The sequence below is a fragment of the Prunus mume genome, linkage group LG1 (genome assembly GCF_029339155.1).
Source record: "Prunus mume cultivar Tortuosa linkage group LG1, ASM2933915v1, whole genome shotgun sequence".
NCBI classification, from domain to species: Eukaryota; Viridiplantae; Streptophyta; class Magnoliopsida; order Rosales; family Rosaceae; genus Prunus; species Prunus mume.
Window position 1 is genome coordinate 2,462,459 of NC_142698.1, and position 25,671 is coordinate 2,488,129.

The 25,671-nt window shown below is 36.4% G+C and overlaps 1 protein-coding gene and 1 pseudogene across 3 annotated transcripts; one reads left to right on the forward strand and one right to left on the reverse strand.

The window, feature by feature from the left end:
* Positions 1-3,727: 3,727 nt before the first annotated feature.
* LOC148920683 (structural maintenance of chromosomes protein 3-like) lies at positions 3,728-20,095 on the forward strand. 2 transcript variants are annotated; one of them, XM_089054330.1, is made up of 30 exons: positions 3,728-3,979; positions 4,720-4,759; positions 4,847-4,922; positions 5,733-5,771; positions 5,894-5,961; positions 6,059-6,130; positions 8,595-8,674; positions 8,775-8,853; positions 8,996-9,113; positions 9,188-9,363; positions 10,241-10,486; positions 10,613-10,734; positions 11,161-11,305; positions 12,331-12,503; positions 12,588-12,687; positions 14,087-14,223; positions 14,364-14,565; positions 15,353-15,440; positions 15,540-15,689; positions 15,838-15,989; positions 16,062-16,253; positions 16,351-16,534; positions 16,622-16,692; positions 16,763-16,914; positions 17,320-17,488; positions 17,586-17,732; positions 18,087-18,182; positions 18,656-18,830; positions 19,390-19,582; positions 19,820-20,095. In XM_089054330.1, the coding sequence occupies exons 2-29, from the start codon at positions 4,745-4,747 to the stop codon at positions 19,578-19,580; spliced, it is 3,615 nt and encodes a 1,204-aa protein (XP_088910456.1). In that variant the 5' UTR covers positions 3,728-3,979; positions 4,720-4,744; the 3' UTR covers positions 19,581-19,582; positions 19,820-20,095. The 2 variants fall into 2 exon arrangements, with proteins under 2 accessions (XP_088910456.1, XP_088910464.1); XM_089054338.1 differs by having other exon boundaries at positions 19,785-19,921.
* A 522-nt stretch (positions 20,096-20,617) lies between these two features.
* On the reverse strand, positions 20,618-25,037 carry LOC107880322 (uncharacterized; annotated as a pseudogene). Its single transcript, XR_016123316.1, has 10 exons — positions 24,949-25,037; positions 24,144-24,606; positions 23,865-23,955; positions 23,570-23,715; positions 23,213-23,456; positions 22,886-22,990; positions 22,613-22,795; positions 22,288-22,492; positions 21,441-22,116; positions 20,618-20,715 (listed from the first exon to the last, which is right to left on the reverse strand). The product of XR_016123316.1 is annotated as an uncharacterized LOC107880322 (transcript).
* Positions 25,038-25,671: the final 634 nt, after the last annotated feature.

Genomic DNA, 25,671 nt, shown 5'->3' on the forward strand with positions numbered 1-25,671 from the left:
TAAGGGTAAACTTGGAAAATAAAAGTTAACTTGTATAATATATTAATGACATTGTTTTAAGTGTAAGGATAATAACACATGTCAAGCAAAAAAGAGAGAAGGTCCAAAGAAGAAGGTTAGAGACAAGGTTGCTAGCATTCCTCAATATAATAAGTTTTCACAAAACATAATTAATAATACAAACCAATTTGTCTCGAAATTATAACTTAATAATAAAAACAACAATAAAATAGTACAAACCAATAGTCTCGAAATCATAACTTAATAATAAAACTCAATACTAAGTTTCCAGCAATCACAACATAAATATAATAAGTTTTCACATAACATAATTAATAATACAAACCAATTTGTCTTGAAATCATAACTTAATAATAAAAACAACAATAAAATATTACAAACCAATAGTCTTGAAATCATAACTTAATAATAAAATAAAGAATAATGTCTTAATCATTATAATATTTTTTTCTTCGACAACACCCAACTTGACAACACCTCAGCCACAAGCATGCACCTGCATGCACAAACGAAAATAGCCTTTTTTTTTTTTTTTTTTCAGGTTGGTAATTTTTTCCCATTTTCAATTTTGATTAGGGAGATTTTATTGGCACCCCATTATTTGCTCTTTGCACCATATACTAATTTTAAACATGAATAACCTATTTTATCCTTGCATATAATTACCGTTAACGACAAAAAAATTTAAAACTAAAATTAAAATTGCTCACTACACCCATATATGTTCCTACAACCCTAGTTTGACTTTTTTTTATCAAACCATCATATTCCTACAACTCTAACGAGATTTATACGTTTATATTGATGAAAAAATATCTTGTATTTATTCATGAGGGATGAGATTGAAGTTAGAGAGGCTTCAAATGAGGTATGAGTTTTTTTGGTGTTTTGCAAGTTTAGTATTTTATTATGGTAGCTGGTTGCGCTCAGCACATTAGTACCGAACACAATAGGTAAATTCGGTAGGATGCCACCGAAAAGTTGCACCTATTTCGGTTGTGTTTGACCGGTCATGAGCTTAATATGCGGTGGAGATCCACCGTAACATGGAACATTGTTCAATGGTTTATTACCGAAATTTTATCTACGTTTTAGTGGCAACGAACTAAAATTTATTTATTTTTTCAGTAACTTATTGTTGACCACAAATTTAATGTAAGCTATTTTGATCTTACTCCCATTGAAGGAACAAAAACAAGGTGACGCCCCTACTAAAGGCAACAATGTGGGAACATAATGTGTAATGGACTATAGTGATCAATTCACAACTTATTTGGTAATTATTTTGAGTTTTTTGTGTGTCTAAAATCTTTTATAATATCATTAACGTGGCATTAATGATTCAAATTTTATCTTTAAATAATATAAGTTTTAAGTGTAAATATTCAATGGTAGAGATGCATTACTTATATGGGCTCGTGTACAAGGAAAACTGATTAATATTGTCATTGTAATTAAAAGGTCTGATTATGGAGGTGAGGGCAAGAGGAGACCTCGAGTAATACTTGCTTGTGAGAGGAGCGGTAACTATAAGTCTTGCAAGTCTAGTGAGACAATTAATATAAAGTCGGATGCAAATAGTGATATGAAAAAATGTGCTACGGACACTGGTACCAAGAAATGTGGATGCCCATTCTTGTTAAAAGGTGTCAATATTGGTGATGGGGATGATTGGAAGTTGGAGGTGGTCTGTGGAATACACAACCATCCTATTTTAGAGTATCTTTAAGGTCATTCATTTGTGGGGCGACTTTCTAAAGAGGAGAATGTCTTGTTGGTGGACATGTCTAAGAGTTTGGTGAAACCTTAGAGATATTTTGGTCACCCTAAAGATAGAGATGCAATGAATGTTTCAACTATGAAGACAATATACAATGCTAGGATCCGAAATAGAACTAAAGAATTTGTTGAGACAACCTAAATGCAACAATTGCTTACTAAGTTATCTGAACACAATTATATTGAGTGGCATAGGACATTTGGTGATATTGTAACTAACCTGTTTTGGACACACCTTATTAATATTGAGATTTTGCGTGCATTTCCACATGTACTTATGATGGATTGCACTTATAAGACTAATACGTATCGTTTCCCACTATTGCAAATTGTGGGGGTGACATTTACTAATATGACATTCTCTGTTGCGTATGTGCATATGAATGCCGAGAAGGAAGACAATTACATATGGACTTTGATTGCATTGAGGAGTTTGTTGGATGATAATTGTCTTCCTGATGTTATTGTCATCGATCGAGAGTTGGCACTCATGAATTCTATTACATCTATATTTCCAAAAGCACGACATTTATTATGTAGATGACATATTAACAAAGGAGTGTTGGCAAACTGCAAGAACTTATTTGAGACCCTCAAACAATGGAAGCAATTTAATGAGGATTGGAATACTTTGGTTGGTTTAGAAATGAAGGAGGAATGTTGGCGTTGTTTGCCATAGATTGAGTCTAAGTTCAATGAATTTCAAAAAGCTCTTGAATACATACTAGACAATTGGTTAAATCCATTTAAGGATAGGTTTGCGGCCGCATAGACAGACACTTGTATGCATCTTAGATCGACGACCTTTGCGTCAACATTACTATCATGAGTAAGAGCTACATCTTCAATCTCTGTAGTATCCTCAAAGTGATCTTAGGGAGTCGCTTTCTGTCTCCTCTTTGAGGCTGTGAGACGCTGTCTATTAGGTTGAGATGATGAAGCCTTAGTAGTACCTCTCTTCGGTAGATGATCACTAAAAAATAGAAACAAATTCTGTGGACTATCACTGAAAAAAGAAAACATATTCGATGGAGTACCATTAAAAAACCGAAATACATTTGGTGGGCATCTCCTAAAAAATGGAAACAAATTCGGTGGACTACCACTAAAACAAGGTAACGATTTCGGTGGTAACCTACCGAAAGTAAAATTAATTTCAAGTTGAAATTCGGTGGACTACCACTGAAGCAATGTAACCATTTCGGTAGTAATCCACAGAAACGAAAATCCAGTTTTTTAAAACCAGGTTCGAACCATACACCCACAAAGTTGAAATCAATAATTAAAATCAGACTTTGGCTTTTCAAAAGTGAAATCAAACCTAGGCTTAATCAACACTTAGAAACGTAAATATAGAAATCAAAATTGAAATCAAACCTTGGTTCTTAGAAGAATTTGTGAAAACTTGACAGATTGGTGATGGATGTTTGCGATGGCTGAGGCGATGGTGGTTTGCGACGGGGTGAGGCATTTGGTGTTGGCTGTGGGGTGTGATGGCTCTGTTTGCAGAAATGAGTTGTGCGATGGGGATTGCAGAGATGGGTTGTGCGATGACTCTGTTTCAAAGGGGATATGGTGTGTAGTGGAGCTTGTTGTAAGTTTGATGGGGTGTGTCTGCAAGAGGAGGGAATTTTCAATGGGATGGGGCTTGATATGGGATGGGGTTGGGTTTGATATCAGATGGAGTGTGTTTGAAAAAGAAGGGGGTTTTCGATGGGTGGTATATGATATGGGATGGGGTTTACACAGTAAGTTAGGGAATGGGGTTCATGAGGGCAATTTAGGAAGAAAAATGGGATATAGTGAGTAATTTGAAATTTTATTAAAATACAGTGGGGTGTAAAGAGATTATGAGATGCAAAAAACAAATAATGGTTCATATAGAATTTCCCTTAAAAAAAGGAAAAAGAAATAAACAAAAAGCGCCATAGCCTACAACTAACATGTCATTTTCGATTTTCCTACTTCGCAACGAAAATTACTCCAAAAAAATTTCCATTTCATTTTTGCCGCCTTTCACTTGCCGTCGATCTGTGCTACAAGTCACCGGTGAGCGCACGCTGTTTAACCTGTGCACCCCGCCTAGGGCAAAGGACTTGCGGTCATCCTCTGCTTCTTCACTTCACTCTACTCTGCAACTCTCTGTGAAGCTCATGAATTGAATTGGCAGCTCTGACTGGTAAGTCCAGTCGCTCTTTCTTCTCCAATGTTTGCCTTGAATTCAGAAGCAATATAGTTTGAAACCCTAGAACTAACTCTGAGCTTTGATTATCTTTTTGTTTTTCGTTATTGAAGCTAATTTAATTTCATAGGGTGCATATACAGTTAGGGGATAGCTAGGGTTCGAGTTCAAAGAGAACTCATTTGTCTCTTCTCCCTCCCTATTTCCACTCGAAGACAAAATTTGATATGCATAGAGGTCCGACCCAAGATGTTTGTGCTTTAGCCCTATTGAAATGCTCTTGTTGTTTTGAGCATACGAGCTAGCTCATTTCTGTCTTCTCGTGGATCTGAACTTTTTGAGCAAAATTATTTGGGATAGTGGCAAACTACTTCCACTGAGCATTGTTCGGCCCTTTTGGGTTTGAATTGATAATTCCCAATTTTGAAGCAATTACTTCTAGATTGCGGTACAAGTACTTCCACAATGCTAATTATGAAGCCTCTAACTTAGGCTTTCTAATTTGGATAGCAGTTTTAAGTGTATGCGTGTTTGTGCGTGTGTGCGTGGGTTCGTCTGTCTTTTGAATGCAATAACATCCCCTATTGATTCTAGTTTCCAGTAATGATTGCTTTAGGTTCATTAATATTCTGGTCTGTGGCCAGAGGGGAATCCTGGAGTTGTCCAATCCTGGCAACCAAATGCCCTTATTAGTATATGGCAGTCTCTGATAGCTTTTCTTTTACATTTTCTCACAGAGGTTGGTGAGCTGGTCATTTCAACATGTATATAAAGCAGGTGAGTTTTGGTCATAGGTGGAGTGCTTTTACCTTGCTTTTAGAGCTTTATCTAATATTTTATTGATATTTGGGGCTCTGGAATTAGGTTATAATTGAAGGATTTAAGAGCTACAGAGAACAAGTTGCTACTGAGGCCTTCAGCCCTAAAGTTAATTGTGTTGGTACTGATTTCTTTCCATGCAATTGCTTCTGATGGTTTTTGTTTTGAATTTCTGCTGGTAGTGTTCTCTTTGTTTGCGAAATTTGTATGTTAAAAAAGCTTATCATATTCTCTTTTTATATAGATGATTGGAATACTCTTTGTAAGATGGATAGAACAATGCAATTAAAACGGTTTAAAGTATCGAATTACAAGTCAATGATTTGCCATATTTCCATTTGTTTGGTTAGTATAGTGATGGACATTATATGAAGATGTACTTAAGTGTCTTATCTAGGTTCTTAAATTTTGTGATGTTAAACAATGGGTGTAAGTTGGAATATCTAGTTTGACATCTTGTTACTTCTACATCACTTTTTTTGGTTTGAATGGCTCAATTGCATAATAGAAGCTACCCCTCTCCTTCATTCAACCATTCCCATTCTCTGTTTGAAGTCTTCTTTTACACATTATTTATTTGGTTTTATTTCAAACAGTAACCTTATTTTGTCATGTATTATGGGTTTTTTTTTTAACTTATGAAATAAAGCAATATCAGACCAGAGGTTCAATTCTCCTTACTGGGAGTCTTGTGTGGTGTGTGGGCAAATCTTATTTGTATAGAGAGATCATACTGCAAATTTTAATTTGTATAGTTCATTCATTTTTTACCTTTCCATTTCTTCTTCTAAAAGTATGTCTATAAGTAGATTTTCTTCTCTGAAATAAAGTCAATGATATTTCTGTATCTGACTTTGCTTCTTTTGTAACGGTGTGCTCTATTATGTTCGCTAATAAAATTCCATATATATTTCAACGATGTTTACTGCAGTTGGTGCCAATGGGTCGGGAAAGACGAATTTCTTCCATGGTAAGTAGCAAGTACTGAATGATTGTTGCAGTTGTTTTATCCTTTGGTTGATAGTTTTGTCTGGAGCTGTTAACATTTGTTCTTTGACATTTTGTTGGATTCGAAACATTTTCTTTTTGTAGCAATTCGGTTTGTACTAAGTGACCTTTTCCAAAACCTTCGGAGCGAGGATAGACATGCTCTACTCCATGTATGTCTCTCTAAATGCTTTTTTTTTGGGAAGCTATTGTGTTCAATCATTTGCTTAATGAACAATTTTTGTTGCAATATATGCCATGATTGAACAGGAAGGGGCAGGTCACCAAGTATTATCTGCGTTTGTGGAGATTGTCTTTGATAATGCTGACAATCGAATCCCGGTAATATTTTTTGATTGCATCTTTAAAGTCTGTTTCTGTTAACTTATTTTTCCCTAGTCATAAAATTATGTTTCATACCAAATACTTTTGTTTTTCGCTTGTGGTAGGGGTTCCCCCTTTTGCCCTTTTTTTCCTCGCAACATTTAATGAGCTTGATGTTTATTTCCTGAGAAGAATTGCAGTTTCCTCTCACCCCCCACCCCTCCTTCTCCCTCTTCCTTCCCTGCATCCCTCTACTTCTTGCCCTCTACATGTATGCGTTTGTCTTTTGCCTTGTGGAAATAGGAACTTTACAGAGAGATGCTACCCTCTAGTGTGGCTTATGGTCATTCAACCAAACATACATCACTTTCAGAGTTAGTTGAGTCTTATGACATATTTTTTTGTGTGGGGTAGATGTGCTTCTGTGATGCCAAATCATGTTTTTCTTCCCCTTGTTGCATGGGTTGTGTAGATGCTCATGATAGGAGGACCATAATGTGCTTGCACTTGCAGCAAATGGTTTTTCTTTAAATATAAATCATGTTTTCATGTTTTCCAAAAGATTTTGGAGCGACAAAGTGACTAGGGTTTACTCTTCGGTCTCTGCTAGGTGGATTCAGTCTTGGTTGATGCTATTATGTGGATAAAGCCTTGATTTTATCAAGGTTTAGGGATGTAAGGGATACTATGTCTCTATCTTTGAGAAAGATTTTTCCAAGATATTAAATCTTATCTATAATAGTTTAGCATACTTGTGTAAGGAACGAAAACCTTGGTTTGCTTTCATTAGTCTAATCTAGTCATGCTTATTACTTTTTTTTCTATCGGTGAATTGGGGAAAGATTGCACCAGTTAGTTGAGGTGAAAAGGCAAGAAAGAAGAATGTAGTCCCAGGTCTAGGCGGATTCAATGACCGGTTTTCTTTCTATATTTTCTTTTGGCATGTTCGTGACTTGTGTGAACAACCCCGTGCCCTAGGCAAGTCATAACATGCCTATGTCAGCAAGGTTTTTTGGAAAAGGATATATAGAATTATTATTTGTTTAACTGCTTGATTTTTCTTTTTAGCTGTATGTCAAATTAGGGCTGTTAATTTTTGGTTTAACTTTTGGTATTGGCAGTTAAAATACATAGCAATCTTTGGATTAGCAATATATGACTCATGTTGAAAGTGAAGTAATGCCAAAACAAGTAGTGGTATTTCTTGGCAAAACGTGTCATGCTGCATGGGCAAAACGAAATCGATCCCAGACATTTGTAGGTCCTCAGCCTTAAAGCCGTGAAAAGTCCTCCATTGTCCTTCCAACCAAACGACCAAAACGCAAACATCTTAAAACTGTGACAACATTTATTTTTTAATATTATTTTCTATTTCAGTTATTTTATTGGGTGCTTTGGTCTCTACAGAATTTTGGGAAACTGTCTTTTGCAACTTTTTCTAATTGGAGGGCTTCCGTTTTTTAGGAAGTTCCTATTTAAGTAATAATTTTTTTTTTCTGTGGAAAAGGAAAACAAAAAGTGAGGATGAAGTTTGTTTGTGACAGCATTTAATACACGGACCATGTGTGTTCTGCCACCTTTGTGACTATCTGGACTATTTGGCCATTTTTTTTAAATTTTGGGAGGAAATGATTTTATTTTATTTTCTTAGTGGGTCCTATTATAAGATCATTGTACCTGGGGGAGAAAGGGATTTAAGCAGGGGACCTTATGGAGAACCAATGTGAGGTTCGATTTAGGTGGTCGATGTAAAAGTATGGCTTTGAATAGTGCACGCCTAATTTTTTTGTTTGTTTTGTTTGTTTGTTTTTTTTCCTGTTTCTTCTTATGACTGTGTTACTGTTTCTCTCTTAGTGTAGTTTTGATGTGTTGGTTCCGTATTTTATTTTTGTTTTAGCAGTGGAGTCCTTGTTCACTATTTTTGTGTCTTTGTTATATTTAATGAAAGTTTTGTTTCCCAAACAAAGGTGGCCATGTAATTAAACCACTTGTTTGGCTTATTTGTCCACACTCGAGGGGAGTGTTAAGAATATTAAATTCCCACCTCGGGCATTCTAAGCTTTGCATCTCGATCTTTAAATTGATGAGCCTCTCCATAGTTTCCAATTGGTTTTAGGTCCAACTTTTACGGTTTTCAAATGACCTCTGTTTCTGTTGCTGTTTTATGTGTGTCCCAGTACACACACACACACACACACACACACACAGAGCTCTTGCATGCTTGCTTGTATTGACTATCATTTTTTTGCACAGTTACAGCTTACTTCTCCACGTATTTAACACCAATTGAGGCCACACACACATACACACACACACTCACACACACACACACACACAGATCTTGCATGCTTGCTTGTATTGACTATCATTTTTTTGCACGGTTCCAGCTTACTTCTCCACGTATTTAACACCAATTGAGGCATTTGGATTAATTTCTTATATGGGTTATACTTATTTTCACTTTTGCAACACTTCTTGGTAGGTTGATAAGGAGGAAGTGCGTTTGCGAAGAACCATTGGTTTGAAGAAGGATGAGTATTTCTTGGATGGAAAACACATCACGTGAGTGTATATATTTATGCGAAAATACTGAATGCTGTCTATTACGTATTTTGATTAATTAACCCTTTTCTATGGTTATGGAATATAACCCTCATTTCAGGAAAACCGAGGTCATGAATTTGCTGGAAAGTGCTGGGTTCTCTCGCTCCAATCCTTATTATGTTGTGCAGCAAGGAAAGGTACAATTTTTCTAGTTGTTTGGACATCATTGTTATTACCCGGGAAAAAAAAACTTCATTGCTATTGTTTTAGTAATAGTATGCTTGAGGATTGACTTTTTTGTTGTTTTTTTGTTTTGACATTTTGTGGACGGTTTCATAGATAGCATCATTGACACTGATGAAAGACTCTGAACGGCTGGATTTACTGAAGGAAATTGGTGGCACTCGGGTGTATGAGGAGAGACGTCGAGAAAGTTTGAAAATTATGCAGGAAACTGGCAAGTCCTTAAAGGATTGGTTGTTTATGTTTATTATACTTGTTTTCTTACAACTTTTTTACTTTGGTAATCAGGAAACAAAAGAAGGCAGATAATTCAAGTTGTTCAGTACTTGGACGAGAGATTAAAGGAATTGGATGAAGAGAAAGAGGAACTGAGAAAGTATCAGCAACTTGACAAGCAGCGAAAATCTTTGGAATACACTATTTATGACAAGGAACTTCAGGATGCTCGCCAAAAACTGGCAGAGGTTAGTCAGTGTTAGACACCAGGCCATATAAAAGATTTGCATCACTTTTGTTTAAATTGCATTTGATAAGTGTTTTTTTCTTTTGTTTATTATTGTAAACTCTGTTTGTGGATCATAATTGGGTAGCATATGGAATTGAATGCGATTTCATGCATCGATAGTAGAATAGAAGAAAAAGGTGATCAAGGCCCTCACTCTTTTTTGTGCTTGTTTCTTGTTATTGTTGTATGGGGAGATAAATGCACGTTATGAGACCTGTTTACAAGAAAGATTGGAAGGACTATAGTTTACATAGTGGAATGACTGTATATTTATAAGTTGTAATGTGGATGAAAATATATATGATCAAACGTTAGTGTGTTTACCATCCTCTTCTTTGCCCCGCTGGGGTTTTTAATATATTCTACGTTTCTAGTGAAAAAAATAAAGATGGTACTCTTCAAGTTATGGTAAACATACAAGTAGTTATTTACTGATTGTCCACAACTATTACATTCACTCGCACCCTTTGTACAGTTTTATTCTTCTAAACAAATTTATGCATTTTGCAACTGCGGATATGTTTGATGTTCAGTGCTTGTCTGAATCACAAGTGGTTATCTCTGCGGTGTTTGTGCTTCTCAATGACAATTCTCACTCTACATCTTTTAGAGTTGGGCAATGGCGTTTTGATAGTTATTCTGCTTAGGAAGTTTGAATAATAAATAAAAAAGGGAAAAAAGCTCCAGTTTTATGGTAATAAAGTAATTTGAATGAAAGTGCCTCAATATAAACTGTACATATATATCTCGGGTCCAAAATTTCTCCCTGTGTGCTAAGACGCATGCACAACGCTGACCTTTATGCCTAAACCTATATACATTTTGCCTTGATTCAGGTAGAAGATGCTCGAAACAAGGTTTCTGAAACGTCAACGAAGATGTATAATAGTGTGCTGGATGCCCATGAAAAGTCCAAGGACTTGGACAAGATTATGAAGGATCTGACTAAAGAGCTTCAAGCTTTATCTAAAGAGAAAGAAGCAATAGAAAAACAAAGAACAGAAGCAATAAAGAAGCATACAGAGCTTGAGCTTGATGTGAAAGATTTGCAGGAGAAGATATCTGGAAACTTCGGAGCCAAAGTAATATTCAAATTATGTCCTCTGCAGAGGGGTGTTTTCTTTTTTGTTTTTTTGTGCCTTTTTTTTTTTTTTGGGTGTGTTTCCAGTGATATGACAGACATGAATGCTGCATTTACATGTTTGCAGGGAGATGCTGTGAGACAGTTGCAGACTCTGCAGAAAGAAATTCAGGATTCAATGGATGAGCTTGAGAAAATGAATCCTCTGTATGAGGATCAAGTCATGAAGGAAAAGGAGATCACAAAAGGGTATGTATATGGTATATTAGATACTAGGAAAATCAACATAGTAGTGTGTTATGGTTCTGTTTCATCCCACTTCAATAGTTCTCAAAAAATATTCATGTGTAGGTTGTACAAAGAAGTTCATTTGTTCATCTAGTCTTTCTACTCCGGAGTAGTTAGTCTTGTGGAAAATTTATATTTTCGATATATTAAATTTCAAATTAATGTTGGAATTGGTAAAACTCTTTCGATCAAATCAAAAGTAGAGTGTATTACATATCCGATTGGACCGACACTGCGATTAATCAAGGCAAAGACCTAGATGCCATGAGTTTTTAGATAAATTGTAAAGCAAGTCTGTCCAAATACTGGAATATGTTCGGACCATATGAGGAGTCTTTGGCGGAGGTGCTAGAATATTATCTCACAATTGGTTCTTTTGGCATATAGAATAATGGAACGTGAGAAGCAGCTTAGCATACTTTATCAAAAACAAGGTCGTGCCACCCAGTTTTCAAGTAAAGCTGCTCGTGACAAATGGCTCCAAAAGGAAATTGATGATCTCGAGCGAGTTCTTTCTTCAAATTTGGCACAGGTATGCTGGCTTCTTTTTTAAGTATATAATGCACCTTAAATGTCATGTCAGGGGTGTAGTTCGAGTACTCCATCTGGCACTTTAGTATGTCTTGTTTAATTCCAACTACTAGAAATAGAACTGTATGCATTCTATTCCTGGCTATTGTAAAAATTCCTCTCAGATGATTCTGAATTAAAAACACCTTCCAGCTGAGGATTTCTTTTTTAAATTGTTCATATTTTTTTTAGATTCTTATATATAAGGATTTAATTAATATCCTCTTTTCTTGGATTCGAATGTTTCACTTTGAATTGACCGTCATTTCTCAAAACTTTTTTTTGGAATAAGACGCATTTGAAACCACCAGGTTGCCTACCCCAGAACCACTATTCTCTTGAGAATATGAGCCCATATCCCATTTAACCAAATGCTCCTTGCTCTGTTCACCAAAACCTTCCTACGAAAAGCCCTTATTATCCAATTTCTTAGCACCTTTGCTGGGAATCCGAAAAGAGAAAGGTAATTGGCACATTGCTTAAGACTGGTTAAATCAAAACCAACCTTCTCTAGACCGAAACACTGTTGTCTAACGTTTCAACCTCTTCTCAATTTTCACCACAACCAGATCCTGGAAATTAACTGCATGTGGATTACCACCTAGCGGAAGCCAAAATGTTTCATAGGCCAGCGAACTTTGGCAGTTGTGTTTTAGACTTTTAGTTAATCTTTTCCGATTTGTTTTTGTGTTTCTTATCTGTGATGTTGTTTGTGTGGTTTGATGGTTGCCTGGGAGTTTTCTTGTATCATTTGTTGTTCTGCTTTGTTTAGACTGCTTTGTTTGGGTGTTTAGCCTCGTGGCTTCTGGTTCACTTTGCTGATTTGGAATGTGACTTGACATTCCTCCTTCCACATCTGATGTCCTTGTGCTTAAGTTTCTAGTTGCTTTGCTTTATTTGCAGCATTTATAAACTATTCTAAATTGCATACTGTATTATTTTTACCTAATTTCTACTTAATTTATTTCTCACTCTTATATGTTCCAGGAGCAAAAACTTCAGGATGAAATTAAACGGCTTAATACTGAGTTGAGCGAGCGGGATGCCTACATTGAGTCTCGAAGAAGAGAGATTGCTACTTTTGAATCTCTCATCTCTCAGTCACATGCAGGGTTCAATCATCATAAGTCACAGAGGGACAAGTTGCAGGATGAGCGCAAGTATGAGTCTTTTGTATTTAATATTTGAGATGAATTTGTCATAGTCATTCCAATATGATTGTTTTTCTTTGCTTCTCGTCTTAGGTCCCTGTGGAGGAATGAAACTGAACTTTCTGCTGAAATTGAGAAGCTGAGAACCGAAGTTGAGAAGGCTGAAAAGAGCCTGGATCATGCGACTCCTGGTGTGAGTAATCTTGACCTTTTGTAACTTCCGGTGTGCTAAACATGGTTGTCTTGTTGATATATGAGCCCAAGTAACAGTAATTCTGAAAATGTGTCTTTTGATACACATATCATGGATGGTATGTCCAGAGCATAACTTTTCTATATTTGTTTATGTGTGCTGTTTGCTGACGAACAGTATGATGTTGATGGCTTTTGGCAAATTTTTATTGTGGCTCCCTTCTGAGTTCTAAGTTGTAACGAGAGAGCACAAATAACTACTTATAAAGTTGTAAGGAAGAAAGGGCGAAGTGCAGATGTTGATTTAAATGTAATGTGGTTTTGAAGAAATGGGAGAAGTGAGCTAAGCATAGCATAAGATTTTCAACGTATACTGTAATTAAGCATAGCATGTGTATGAAAGTTAAAAGAATTAAAAAATTCAAAGCGCCAATAGATGTTTAAACATAAACCCTTAAAAAAATTATCTTCTAACTAGGATATTTTCATATCATCTTCTGGGGGATCACAAGACAACAGAAGTCTCATTCAAAATCCCACTTAGCAATTTTTTTCTCCATATCTTTTTGAGTTTTCCTTAAGGGATGGGGGCAAAGGTGTTGAATAAAATGAGTCAAAGAGGCAGTATAGTTCCTAAGCTAAGGGGCAAGGCAACATGCCTTTACATTGAGAAATTCCCACATCATCCACTGTGCTAGACATGATTTCTTCTGAGAGTAAACAAAATTCTATTAATGAAAAGAAAATGACAATGTGTGTTTAGAGTGAAGTCTATAATGATGTGAAGAATGTCATTCTTCCCCGTTTACCTCCTCCTCATTATCTTAATTACAGCTCGAGACTATTGAAGTGGTGCTGATAGACAAGAATGCATAAAATAATGAATAATATTAACAAGTAGAAAAAATCATATCGGGGTCAACCAAGGGATTAATTGGAAAAGTAAATATTTACTCTGATTTACGAATAACTATTTTGGTTCCTGGATGAAGTTGCGAACATAATACATAGTCTAATTATTAGAGCATCAATATTCCTAGCTGACCCTTCATTATAGTTAAAATTGGGATATGATGCAGAACTGTTTCTGAACCTCATGGATCCATGAGATTTAGTTATCTTCAGGCTTAAAGTTTATTTTGTGTGAAAGTGCACAAAAGAATCTTGAGTTGTTTTTCTATGTTAAACAGTGCCAAACGAATGTTGATCTGCTTTATGATTCAACTTGTTTTGTTCATTGTGTTGTGATTGTGTATTACATCATGATTATATCTTTTTATTGGTGCATCTTGAAATTATGAGAGCTTCTTCTTATCTCTTTTCACTGTATATATAGTTGGATGAAGTACTATATCTAACATTTCACTTTTCCCTTCTGCCATCGTGTGTAATACTTTCAGGATGTCAGGAGAGGGCTAAATTCTGTTCGTAAGATTTGCAGAGAGTATAAAATTCCTGGGGTATTTGGCCCAATTATTGAGTTGCTTGATTGCGATGAAAAGTTTTTTACTGCTGTTGAAGTAACTGCTGGGAACAGGTGCTCAAAGTTTCATAAGCGTTCTATCCCCATTCTCTTAGCTGTTGCCATATTACTGAATGGTGTTATGATCTGTTAGCTATTGCCTTCCTCGTTGCCTTCCAGTTGTTCTCTTATTGATTTCTGTTCTTTCTGAACAGCTTGTTTCACGTTGTGGTTGAAAATGATGAAATATCAACACAGATAATTAGGCACCTTAATTCATTGAAGGGTGGACGAGTTACGTTTATCCCCCTAAATAGGGTGAAGGCTCCACGGGTAATTTATCCACAGAATTCAGATGTGGTTCCTCTGTTAAAGAAGTTAAAGTTTGCTCCAAACTATAACCCAGCATTTGCCCAGGTTAGCTTCGACCTGAATTATCTTGTAAAATCATTGGTTAGTGTTGGGTCCATGTCTGGTTGGTGATATCATTTTGGTAGTTGAGATGTGTGTTTGTTAGAAGTTATGTGGTTAAATCCTTGGTTGTAGAACCACAAATTTTGCATTCTGCTTCAAGGGTGGATCTTTGTTGTTTATTGTGTTGTTCCTCTATTGTTTAGTATATTTTTAATCAAGTGAAACAGCTGTGCTACTCAACAAAAGGGGGCCAAAAGGAACCTATTATACATTTTAAAATGTAGTGTATCTATGAACTCTTAAGTAACTACCTCTGCTACCTATATTTCTGACACTGAACCATTAAAAGAGACGACTAAAAGCGTGTAATTATTTAACCGCATAACAGTACTGGTGCATTTGGGTGGAGAAAATAAACTTGGGATTTAGACATATGAAATGACTTATATTTATTGACTTGTTTGGGTTCATGTACCAGGAAAGTCAGATATTCAATGTGAAACCTAGATATTTAACTGCAAAACAATTAGTGGTAATTGCTCTTGTTTTTATGCTTTCTACATTGAACCTAGATTTTTGGAATGTGGTCTCACTTTTGGTGAATCAGTATCATGCTTTACATAGATGAAAGGTTTAAAGTTGGATTTCAATACCTTCTGAAGTGGGTTCACCTTAAGATTATGCTAGGCGTGATGGCTTACTATATCTGTTTCAATGTTACAATTAGTGGTAATACTTCTAACAATGTTAAGAATGACCTTTCATCATAATATGTTCTTATCTCTCTTAGGTATTTGCAAGAACAGTTGTTTGTCGAGATCTGGATGTGGCTACAAAGGTTGCTCGTACCGATGGTCTAGACTGCATTACTTTGGAAGGTTTAAGATAGAGCGACAGATTCTCTCTGCATTATCTGTTGCACAATATTGTAATTATTAGTTATAAATCTTGACAAATCACCACTTATTCTCTAACAGGTGATCAAGTCAGCAAGAAGGGTGGTATGACAGGAGGGTTTTATGACCATAGACGTTCAAAATTGAAGTTTATGTGTACAATCATACAGAACACAAAATCTATCAACATGAAGGAAGAAGAACTGGAGAAAATTAGATTTATGCTTCAAGATATCCTTTTGAAAAATTATTTAATATGTATGCAAAGCAGTAAATTTTTCCATTCTAGCCTTCTAATTTACTTCTCATTTCTTTCTTAGTAATCTAATCTTATGTTTCCTACAAAAAGAAGTCCTTGTTTTTACTAAATTTACCTCACAGATAGACCAGAAAATTACAGATCTCGTAACTGAACAGCAGAAAATTGATGCTAAGCGAGCCCACGACAAATCAGAACTAGAACAGCTTAAGCAGGACATTGCCAATGCTGATAAGCAGAAAATTTTGATTTCTAAAGCTCTTGGGAATAAGGTAATTTTGATATTTGAGATGACATCACCTGCGGTGCCTAGGGGAGCTTATATTCTTCTCTCTTGATTGTAGGAAAAATCACTTGCTGATGTGCGGAGTCAAATTGATCAGCTTAGAGCCAGTATGGCCATGAAGAGGGCTGAAATGGGCACAGATCTCATTGATCATTTAACTCCAGTGGAGAAGGATCTTCTCTCAAGATTAAACCCTGAAATAGCAGATCTTAAAGAGAAGCTTATTTCATGCAAGACAGATCGTATTGAGGTTAGTGAAATATAGTTAATTGATTTTTAGAGTATTCCACTGTATCCGTGTTCTGATCTGAATATTTTATTCTACTCTCTTCATTTGCATCTCATAGACTGAGTCAAGAAAGGCAGAGCTTGAGACTAATTTAACCACAAACCTTAAGAGGCGTAAGCAAGAACTAGAGGCCATAATCTCTACCATGGAGACTGACAATTTGCATGGTGAAGCTGAAATTAAGAGTCAGGAACTGAATGATGCTAGATTGTTGGTTGAAGATTCAACAGAGCAGCTCAGAAGTGAGGGCGTTGATCTGCTGTTTTGAATTTCCAGTTTTGAAATTTTAAGTTTTGCTCCTGTTTTTTTAATACAGTTTTGTTCATCAGGAGTTTCTGAAAGCATAGATGGCCAGTCAAAGCAACTCAGGAGAATCAAAGATGAAAAGACTAAGTTAAAGGTAAAAGTGATTATATTGTTAGATTCTAAATGCATGTTGCTGCTGCTAAGACGATCACTTGTGAACGCAGAATTTGGAAGACAACTATGAGAGGACTCTTCAGGATGAAGCCAAAGAGCTAGAGCAACTTTTGAGTAAAAGAAATATGTTTCTTGCTAAACAAGAAGAATACTCAAAGAAAATCAGGGAATTGGGTCCATTGTCTTCAGATGCTTTTGAAACGTATTGCTTCTGTCCATACTTTGAATTATTTTACCTAATAATTAATATTAATATTTTATGCACACACTATCTGGAATTTGTTCAGGTCTCCAAATTCTCATAAATCTATTTGGGTATTTTGTGGTTTTGTTATTTGTTGATACCATTTGCACCCTTTAGATTTTTTTACCACTTCTGCCAAGATTTGAACCTAAAAAACTATTTCCACCACCTGTTACTTGAGCCAGAGCTGTTATGTTTGGATCCTTTTGGCTATTAATCTGTAACTCAACCTCTATTATGAAAGTTCATCATTGATGCATGATGTTGGCTAGGTTCTTTTTTTTTTTTTTTTCCTTCTTACGTCAAGATGTAACAGTCGGGTAGGTTGGTATTTATTTGTTCTCTTCTACTGGACAATGGTAGGTATAAGCGAAGGAGTATCAAAGAATTGCATAAAATGCTGCACAGATGCAATGAGCAGCTGCAACAATTTAGTCATGTCAACAAGAAAGCACTTGATCAATATGTAAATTTTACAGAACAACGAGAAGAACTCCAGAAAAGGCAAGCTGAGCTGGATGCGGGTGATGAGGTATCAAGCTGTGAGATCTGTTGTATTGAGTTGGTGTTTTCATTAAATGGTTCGCTAAGATTTGGTTATTTTGACATGACTTCTTCGAATTTTGCAGAAAATTGGAGAACTTATACAGGTTTTGGATCAAAGGAAGGATGAATCAATAGAACGTACTTTTAAAGGTGTTGCTAGGCACTTTCGAGAAGTTTTCTCAGAACTTGTGCAAGGTGGCCATGGTTACCTTGTTATGATGAAGAAAAAGGTTTATTGTTGGACTGGATTCTTTATAGTTAATCATAAGATGTGTGGACTTAGCTTGATGCTTTGTGTTTATTGGTTCAGCATCTGCTGAAGGAATATATTATTTATATAGCTGTTAGATGAGTTGCCTGAGATGTTTGACACTCAGACCCATCTAAGTGTTCTTTTAGAAAATTATTTTTGGTTTCCGTTAACAAGAACATAATAAACGTTTCCCATTCTATTAATTTTCATCAAAAGAGGAGAGGCATAACTAGATTGAGTATCTAGGTATCGTCTTCTTGAAAGTTATTTATTTTAAATGCGTAGATAAGATTCATATGATTTTACTTGAATATGTGTATTGTATCCACAGGATGGTCACCAAGGTGATGATGATCAGGATGAGGATGGACCACGTGAAGCGGATTTAGAGGGAAGAGTTGAGAAATATATTGGTGTAAAAGTGAAGGCACGTATTTTCTGCAGTTTCCTTTGCTAAAAACTAATGCCTCCACTATTGTTTGTCCAAGCTATTCAGATTTGAGGGTTTAGATGTGCCCTCGGTATAAAGTGGGGTAAAAGATCTCCCTGAGGTATCCAAAAAACAAAAATTAGAAAAAAGAAAAGAAAAGAAAAGAATGGGCAAGTAGAATTTGTAATTTAATAATTTATAAGTGGGATTTGAGGGTCTACATGTGCCTTTGGGGATAAGTGGGGTAAAATATCTCCCTGAGTTATTAAATAAAATAAAAAAAGTGGCAAGCAAAACTTGTAGCTGAATTATTGATAATTTACTTAGAAAAATGATGTGCTCCTTTTGTGAGACTGCAAGTTAAACCCAGCCTTACAATACTGTCAAATTTTACAAAATAAATGTTATGATGTTTTCAGTTGAAGGTTGTAAATGCTTTTTGAATTGCTCTTTTTGGTTCCTTGTGGCAGGTTTCTTTTACCGGACAAGGGGAAACTCAGTCGATGAAGCAGTTGTCTGGGGGTCAGAAAACTGTTGTTGCCCTAACGCTTATCTTTGCCATCCAGCGATGTGATCCTGCTCCCTTTTATCTTTTTGATGAAATAGATGCAGCACTGGATCCTCAATACCGAACAGCTGTTGGAAGTATCCTTTATGTCGGTTTCTTGTTCTTTGTTGTGTTTTGTTGCTTTCTCACAATATTAAATTGTTTTTCACTGTCATTCAAGTATAATATATGCCACAGAAGCATTCATATGCCAGCCAAGAAGTGTCTCCATGTTGGTCCAATGTGTGTCTCCATTTGTAGTTGTAATTGTCAACCTCCTTTCCAACGATTAATCTGCATAAATGGTTATTGCTTTATGGGTAGCAAGTTTGTCTATTTGCTTGCATGTGTCTTCATAATTATGATTTATTCGTGAGGGTTGTATGAAAAAGAAAATATAAGACTTCTATGTAATTTGATTGGATATTTGGTGTATTGAGTTCTAGATGACAGGATTAATTTGAAATACAGTTTCTGTTAACTGTCGGTGCCTTGTGAGTGTTTGTTCATTTGCATATGACGATATTTGGCTTTTTCCATATTCAGAATGCTAATTTTTTTCGATGCAGGTAATGGGTGCCTTCTTTTCTTATCTTTTTTATATTTTGCTGTTGGAAATTTTACCGTCATAGGAGTTCCTTAATTACCTGTTGATAGATATGATCCGGCGCCTGGCAGACATGGCAAATACTCAATTTATAACCACAACATTCCGGCCAGAGCTTGTGAAAGTTTCTGACAAAATATATGGTGTTGAACATAAAAACAGGGTGAGCCGTGTCAACGTTGTCTCGAAGGAAGATGCATTGGACTTCATCGAGCATGACCAGTCTCACAATGCAGAGTAAAGGTTAGGACAAGTTTTGCATGTACATTTCATTGGTATTTCAAGAAGTTGATTAGGTTATTTTGGGTACATGCTACAATTCCTGAGTCTTAAAAACAAAAACATAGACAAGAAAATAAGACCTTGAGTTCTTTTGTAATTGTTTGCACTTAGTAAAGTAGGCTTGCAGCCGTCTGTCATTTTATTCTTATATGACCTGTTTCAGGATCTGAATTTTTTTTTTTTTTGGGGTCCCTCCAGCAAGGCTCGATAAAGAACGATGGATCAATTTGCATTTTGTTAAATTTACACACTGATAGTGGAGTCAGATCTTGTACAAAGTAGGTTTTGCTGCTGTAGATGCTGAACCACTAGCGTTATCCATTTGCCGTTTGTTGTATAAGATTGCATTACTCTTTAAGTATGAACCATGGGCACATAATACTTGTAAACCATGGATGCCACTTTGAACCTGAGAAATTGGATTCTGTTGTTGGTACATATTATATAATCTAAAGGAAATTCAGGTTTACATGATGTTTCTGATTTTGTTTGCATTCTCCTTGGAAAGCTTTACAAGATGTTTCAACAACCCTAGTTGGTAAAATGTGTTTGGACACTATTTATTTTTGTCCCTGATTCTAGCACAACCAACTCATATGAAACGTTGAATTACAGATGTACGTTGCTGCACAAAATAAATCATGCAAATTCATTTGAGCACGTTTGTGCAAGCATATATATATGTATGTATATATATATAGTGAATGACGATTAATAAAAATTGTTCTCTGATTAATTTTGACCTAGTTGGTAAATGATCAAGTGAAACAAAAAGTTTGAATCTCTGATAAAAAAAAGTAAGTAGTAGTCCTGATTATTCAGGAATTTAATCGAATCATATATTGTAATCTCATATTTCCTGCTGTTCTCCAAGATTTGACAACGAGGTGAAGAAATAGATTCATCATTCTACTCCAATCGATTCCTAAAGGAGGGAAAAGAGGGTTAGAGTTAGCAGAGGGGGAAAATGAAGGGTGTGTATGTAATCTTTGCAGCTTATGAGTGTTCCTCCACAATGAGATGTGGCTTATTGAAGCTCAGTTCGTCCCCTAATAACTTCATGAGAAATACTTCTGTCGCCAACTTGGCAAAACCTGCATTCAGAGTCCGAGTAAAGCAAAGCAAAGGCCATACAGATGAGACAGGGAGGATATATAGTGATCACTGGGTAAGGGATAAGCCATAGCACTACCCTAAAACCTCCATGCTCATGAAGAAATGTACTGCTAGCTCCAACCAGCCCCCGACATTCTTCCGGGAAGATGGCAAGCTCCATTAAAATCTAGTATCTAGTTTGTAGTAGAGAGCTCTGTGAGGTGCCCTAGTTAGTAGCTAGTGCCACCCTACTGCTTGAGTTAAGAGCTAAAAACTCATTAAGTTGATCACAAGGCCAATATATGGCCAAACCCTCTACCACTGCAAACCGAAGTTACCGTTGGGCCATAGCCACACCCAGCAATAAAAGCATATTAACCCATCTCCCTCTCAATCTAATTCCCTAAACGTTAGTGACTTGAGTAAGCTTTAATTCATTGGGAACCATCATGATTCTCATTTTGATTCCAGAAGGTTTGTACGAGCAATTTGATGGAAATGTCTGATTCTGATTCTTTCTTTTAAATTATTTCTGACTCTCTTTCCTTGACTTTCCTCCGTTGGGGTTTTTTTAAAGGCAAAATTTTAACGAGGCCACATTTTTGCATCCTTTTCATTACTACTTGTTTTCGTTTTCTGTTGAACGAAGTTCTTTCCTTTTGATAAAAAAAAAAAAAAAAAAACAAAAAACCAAGACACATTGGAGTCATGGGAGTTGAAAGACCTGAGTGCAAAAACTCCAGATATGCAAATAAGCAATAACAAAGTAATACCAAAAAAACAAAACGAAAGGAATTTCCAAAATTGTATGGCTGAGCCATTCTGCCAATCACCACCAGCTTATTGGCATGAAATGAGAAGACAAGAAAGAGAGAGGATATAATAACACTACTAATTCGCCCGACCTGGCTTAGCGCCATTATTAACCGGCTGCGTTGTAAGTCCAAAACCAAAGGGAAAGAGGGGATCATAATTTTTTTCACCAAAATTCATAGGGAGCTGATCTACTCTCCTGAACCAAGTCCTAGGAAGCTTTCCAGTGAATCCATAATCACCATACAGAACATCAGCCACTCCTTGGCCTTCAGTTCCAGGCAACCATGCAGCCACAAGAGCATCCATCGACGAAAGGTAGGGCTCAAACACAACTGGACGGCCGGATACTACAATAACAACACACTTGACCGCGCCACATACGTTGGTGATAATGCTTGGACCTGGTTCTGCAATTGTCAAATTTACGCTGTCCCCTTTTGTCTCAGCGTAAGGAAGCTCACCAACAGCAACTACGGCGTAATCAAACTTGTTTGCCTTGACAAAATTTGGGTCAGGATTTAAACTGAAGACAATTTCTGTGGTCTCGTTCACTGCACTTGCTATGGCACCTAGGATGGTGGTTCCTGTTTCAAAAACAGGATCATGAGTTTTTTTTTTTAAAGTTTTTGAAAACTTTATTCACACTCCGAAAAAGTCACCGTGCAATCTTTCTGTATCACACAAATGAGAGAGTGAACCATGAACAGAATTTAGAGACACAGAGCAGATATATATAGATGTGTAAATATATATACCAACAGTGTGGTTGTTGCCACTAACTCCCTGCCAAGTAAGACTCCAACCACCACATTGATAGCCCAAATTGTTGGCATGAGTTCCAGCAACTAAAATCCTGTTGGCCTTTTTAGGGAGTGGCAGCAATGGTGCAGTTGGTGTTTTGCCATTCTTCAAAAGGACAAGTGACTTCCTTACAGCTTCCCTTCCCAAATCTCTGTGCTCCTGGATTTGATCATGAACAACATTCATTTTAGGACCTCAATAAAATTATGTTATTGGTTTCATTTTTCTAATTCTAAGCACAAAATTCTTTTTAGAAGCTCCAGTGTGAGTGATCAAAACCTGGCATCCAAGCCGGGGAATATATTCATAACTAGACATGGGTTTTTCAAACAGACCCATCATGAACTTGACTGACAGAATTCTCCTAACTGCATCATCGATACGACTCATGGGAATACGTTTGTTGTTCACATGTTCAGTTAGAAACTTGACGAAGTCTATATAATTGTAGGGAAGCATGATCTGTAAAACATTACAATGCAGTTCCAGTATCAGAAGAGTGCTCTCTTTTTTATTAGGTTTTTTCTTTGCATTGATAAGATAGCAACCGACCATGTCTAGACCAGCTTGAATACTAAGAAGGACTGAGTTAGAATAATTTGTAAAGGGGGGATTGCTTATTTTGTCAACACCCAGCCAGTCAGAGATGACAATGCCCTGAAAATTAAGAACACCAGCACGGTAGTTAGTGCTTCATTCGTGTCAATTTATCGAATCTCATTCTATAGTAGTCTCACAACAATTTGAACTGAAGAGTGTTCTTGACAAGTTTAGATAAATGAAACATTGCCACATCATTTTGGTGATCAAAATCCGATGCATAAATTTGTTAACCATAGTTCTCTTCGAATTTTAATGAACTTTACCGTTGCTCTGTACCTTAAACTTAAGGGTGTCCTTGAGATATTTGGTGACGAGGTCATAGTTAGCGTGCATCTTCACTCCGTTCCAGCTGGAGTAGGACACCATGACAGTGGCTACACCCTTGGCTATGGCTTCGGGATAACCAGGCATGTGAATGTTCAACAATCCTTGCCAATCAATGACAGTGTCATTCTCATTGATGCCCTTGGTAGTGCCGCCGTCACCCACATAGTGTTTTGCAGAACCCGCTACCTTATCCCTACATATATTTCATAAAGAAAAACTTTACGGAGAGAAGAAAGGTAAGAATGAGTAAAACATTTGTGACATTAAAAAGTTCATCATCTAAACACACATATCAGTTTTACTTACGTTCCACCGACGTAAGGAACGCCCTTTGGTGAACCAGCTGGAATTTCACCTTGCAATCCGATTACGAAATCAGTCATTTGTTTAACGATATTCGGATCCTCGCTAAAACTCTCATAACATCTACCCCATCTCGGATCTCTGCAGACCTATTCATTGTATACATCAAATAAGCTCCAAGATTTTTTTTTTCTTTCAAGTAGTCTGGGAATGGGATAAAGACCATTCCATGCTTCAATTACTAGAAAACCATTGCAACTTCTCTCTAAATTAATTGTTCAATGAATGGAAATCATACTGAAACACATGGTGCAAATGAATACTGAATGCCAGTAGCTCTAACTTCAAGAGCAGTTGCAGCACCAATTCTCTTCACAAGTTCTGGATCCCTGAAATTGTCATATACAATTCGAAACATCATTACTAGCACAAGCGATGAGGGAGGATGGGAAAATGAGCTAGGATTTACATAGGTAAGGATTCAATTCTCAAAGCCATTTTGATTATACTTGTCATCAATGTTTTTTAATTTTCCTTCTATTGGTTTTGGGTTTGGATGCATCAAAGAATCACTTGCCTGGTAGCTCCAAGTCCAACATTATGCGGGAACATTGTGGCCTTGTAAACGTTATTGTGGCCATGAACTGCATCAATGCCATAAATCATAGGGATTCCAAGCCGGCTTGCAAGTGACCAGTTCTGAAACTTGTTAATCATGTCTATCCAATCCCGCGCAGTAGCCTGCGTTCGCGGCACACTCTCTCCACCACTCAGTACACTGCCTATATTGTACTCTTTCATGACCTTGGCTGTGATATTTCCACGGTCTACTTGCGCCATCTGGCCAAGCTTTTCTTTTAGTGTCATCCGGGCTAGAAGGTCCTCTACGCGAACATTGATTTTCTCTTTAGGGTTCTTGTATTTCATGTGCTGTGCTTTTATTTTTACTTTTGTCCCTTCTGCACAGCAGCAAAGGCACACAAGTCCCACTAAGAGGACTAATGAATTTGTCATCATCCTTGGAATCTCTCTATTTAAACCTGTAGAAGTAAACATACTGAATTTCCTGATGTAAACAAAAAAGTTATCAAGGTATACCACAGAAGGAGAAGAAAGGTATTTCTGGTTTTATTAAATGGAGAAAAACACATCCTCCCTTTAAATCAAATATTGCCAGTGAGAATTCCATTCACTAACTTAAGGCCAAATGGAGGAACCTATGTAAAATATCTCCATGCGAACACCGATACAGGATGAACAAAGCTGTTCTGGACACACTCAAACAGATCAACTTTAATTTCTTCTCATGCATTGACAGAACTCTAAAAGAAATTTATAGTAAATAACAACATTCCTTTTTATTTGAAAATAATAGAACTTACGAAAAAAACGATTGATCATGGGAGCATCAGCCTAGAGAAAGGAATTCACAGAATGGATGAACTAATGTAAAACAGTACGTGAACTACACAAAATGTAACACTGGCTAATGAGGTGGTATATTTATAAGAATTTATAAGTGGAATGACCCAAAATAGCAAAGATATTAATATTTAAGGCTTTACTTGTAAGAAGGAGCTACTTGCGGTCCTCCCATACATTCCTCAGTCCCCGTAGGAGTGGGCAAGTACATTCTATTTCTACTTACATAATTATTTTCATAGAATTTGAGGTTGTTTGAAATAAATAAAGGGCAACGAAAAGAACGTTAACTAAATAATAGAAGAAACTCTGTCAACAAGAAAGCAGTTGACGACCAATATGTCAATATTATACTAAATAACCGACTTAAAAAACGCAACCTGAACTAGATGCAGCTCATGAGTTAAGGATCAAGGGAAGCATGAATGAATAGAAGGTGTTAACTTCTAGGAACTTTCGATAAGTTTTCTCTGAACTTGTGGAAGAGGGTGATGAAGAACCTTTGCTCTTATTAAAACAGTATGATCAGCTCTCTTGTACACTCAGATCCTGTATACCGTCCTTATCAATGTCATGTTCTCATATTCAAGAAAATGTTATATATATATATATCTGTATATATAGATGGTTGTTATTGTGGTAACCAAATTAAATCAAAACCCTAGGTCAAATAATTCATTCCA

Bases quoted from the DNA above. Each gene is read 5' to 3' on its own strand.
- LOC148920683 (XM_089054330.1), top strand. The intron at 16,535-16,621 runs GTGAGGGCGTTG...TTTGTTCATCAG, and splicing joins TTCAACAGAGCAGCTCAGAA to GAGTTTCTGAAAGCATAGAT. The intron at 16,915-17,319 runs GTATTGCTTCTG...GGACAATGGTAG, and splicing joins TCTTCAGATGCTTTTGAAAC to GTATAAGCGAAGGAGTATCA.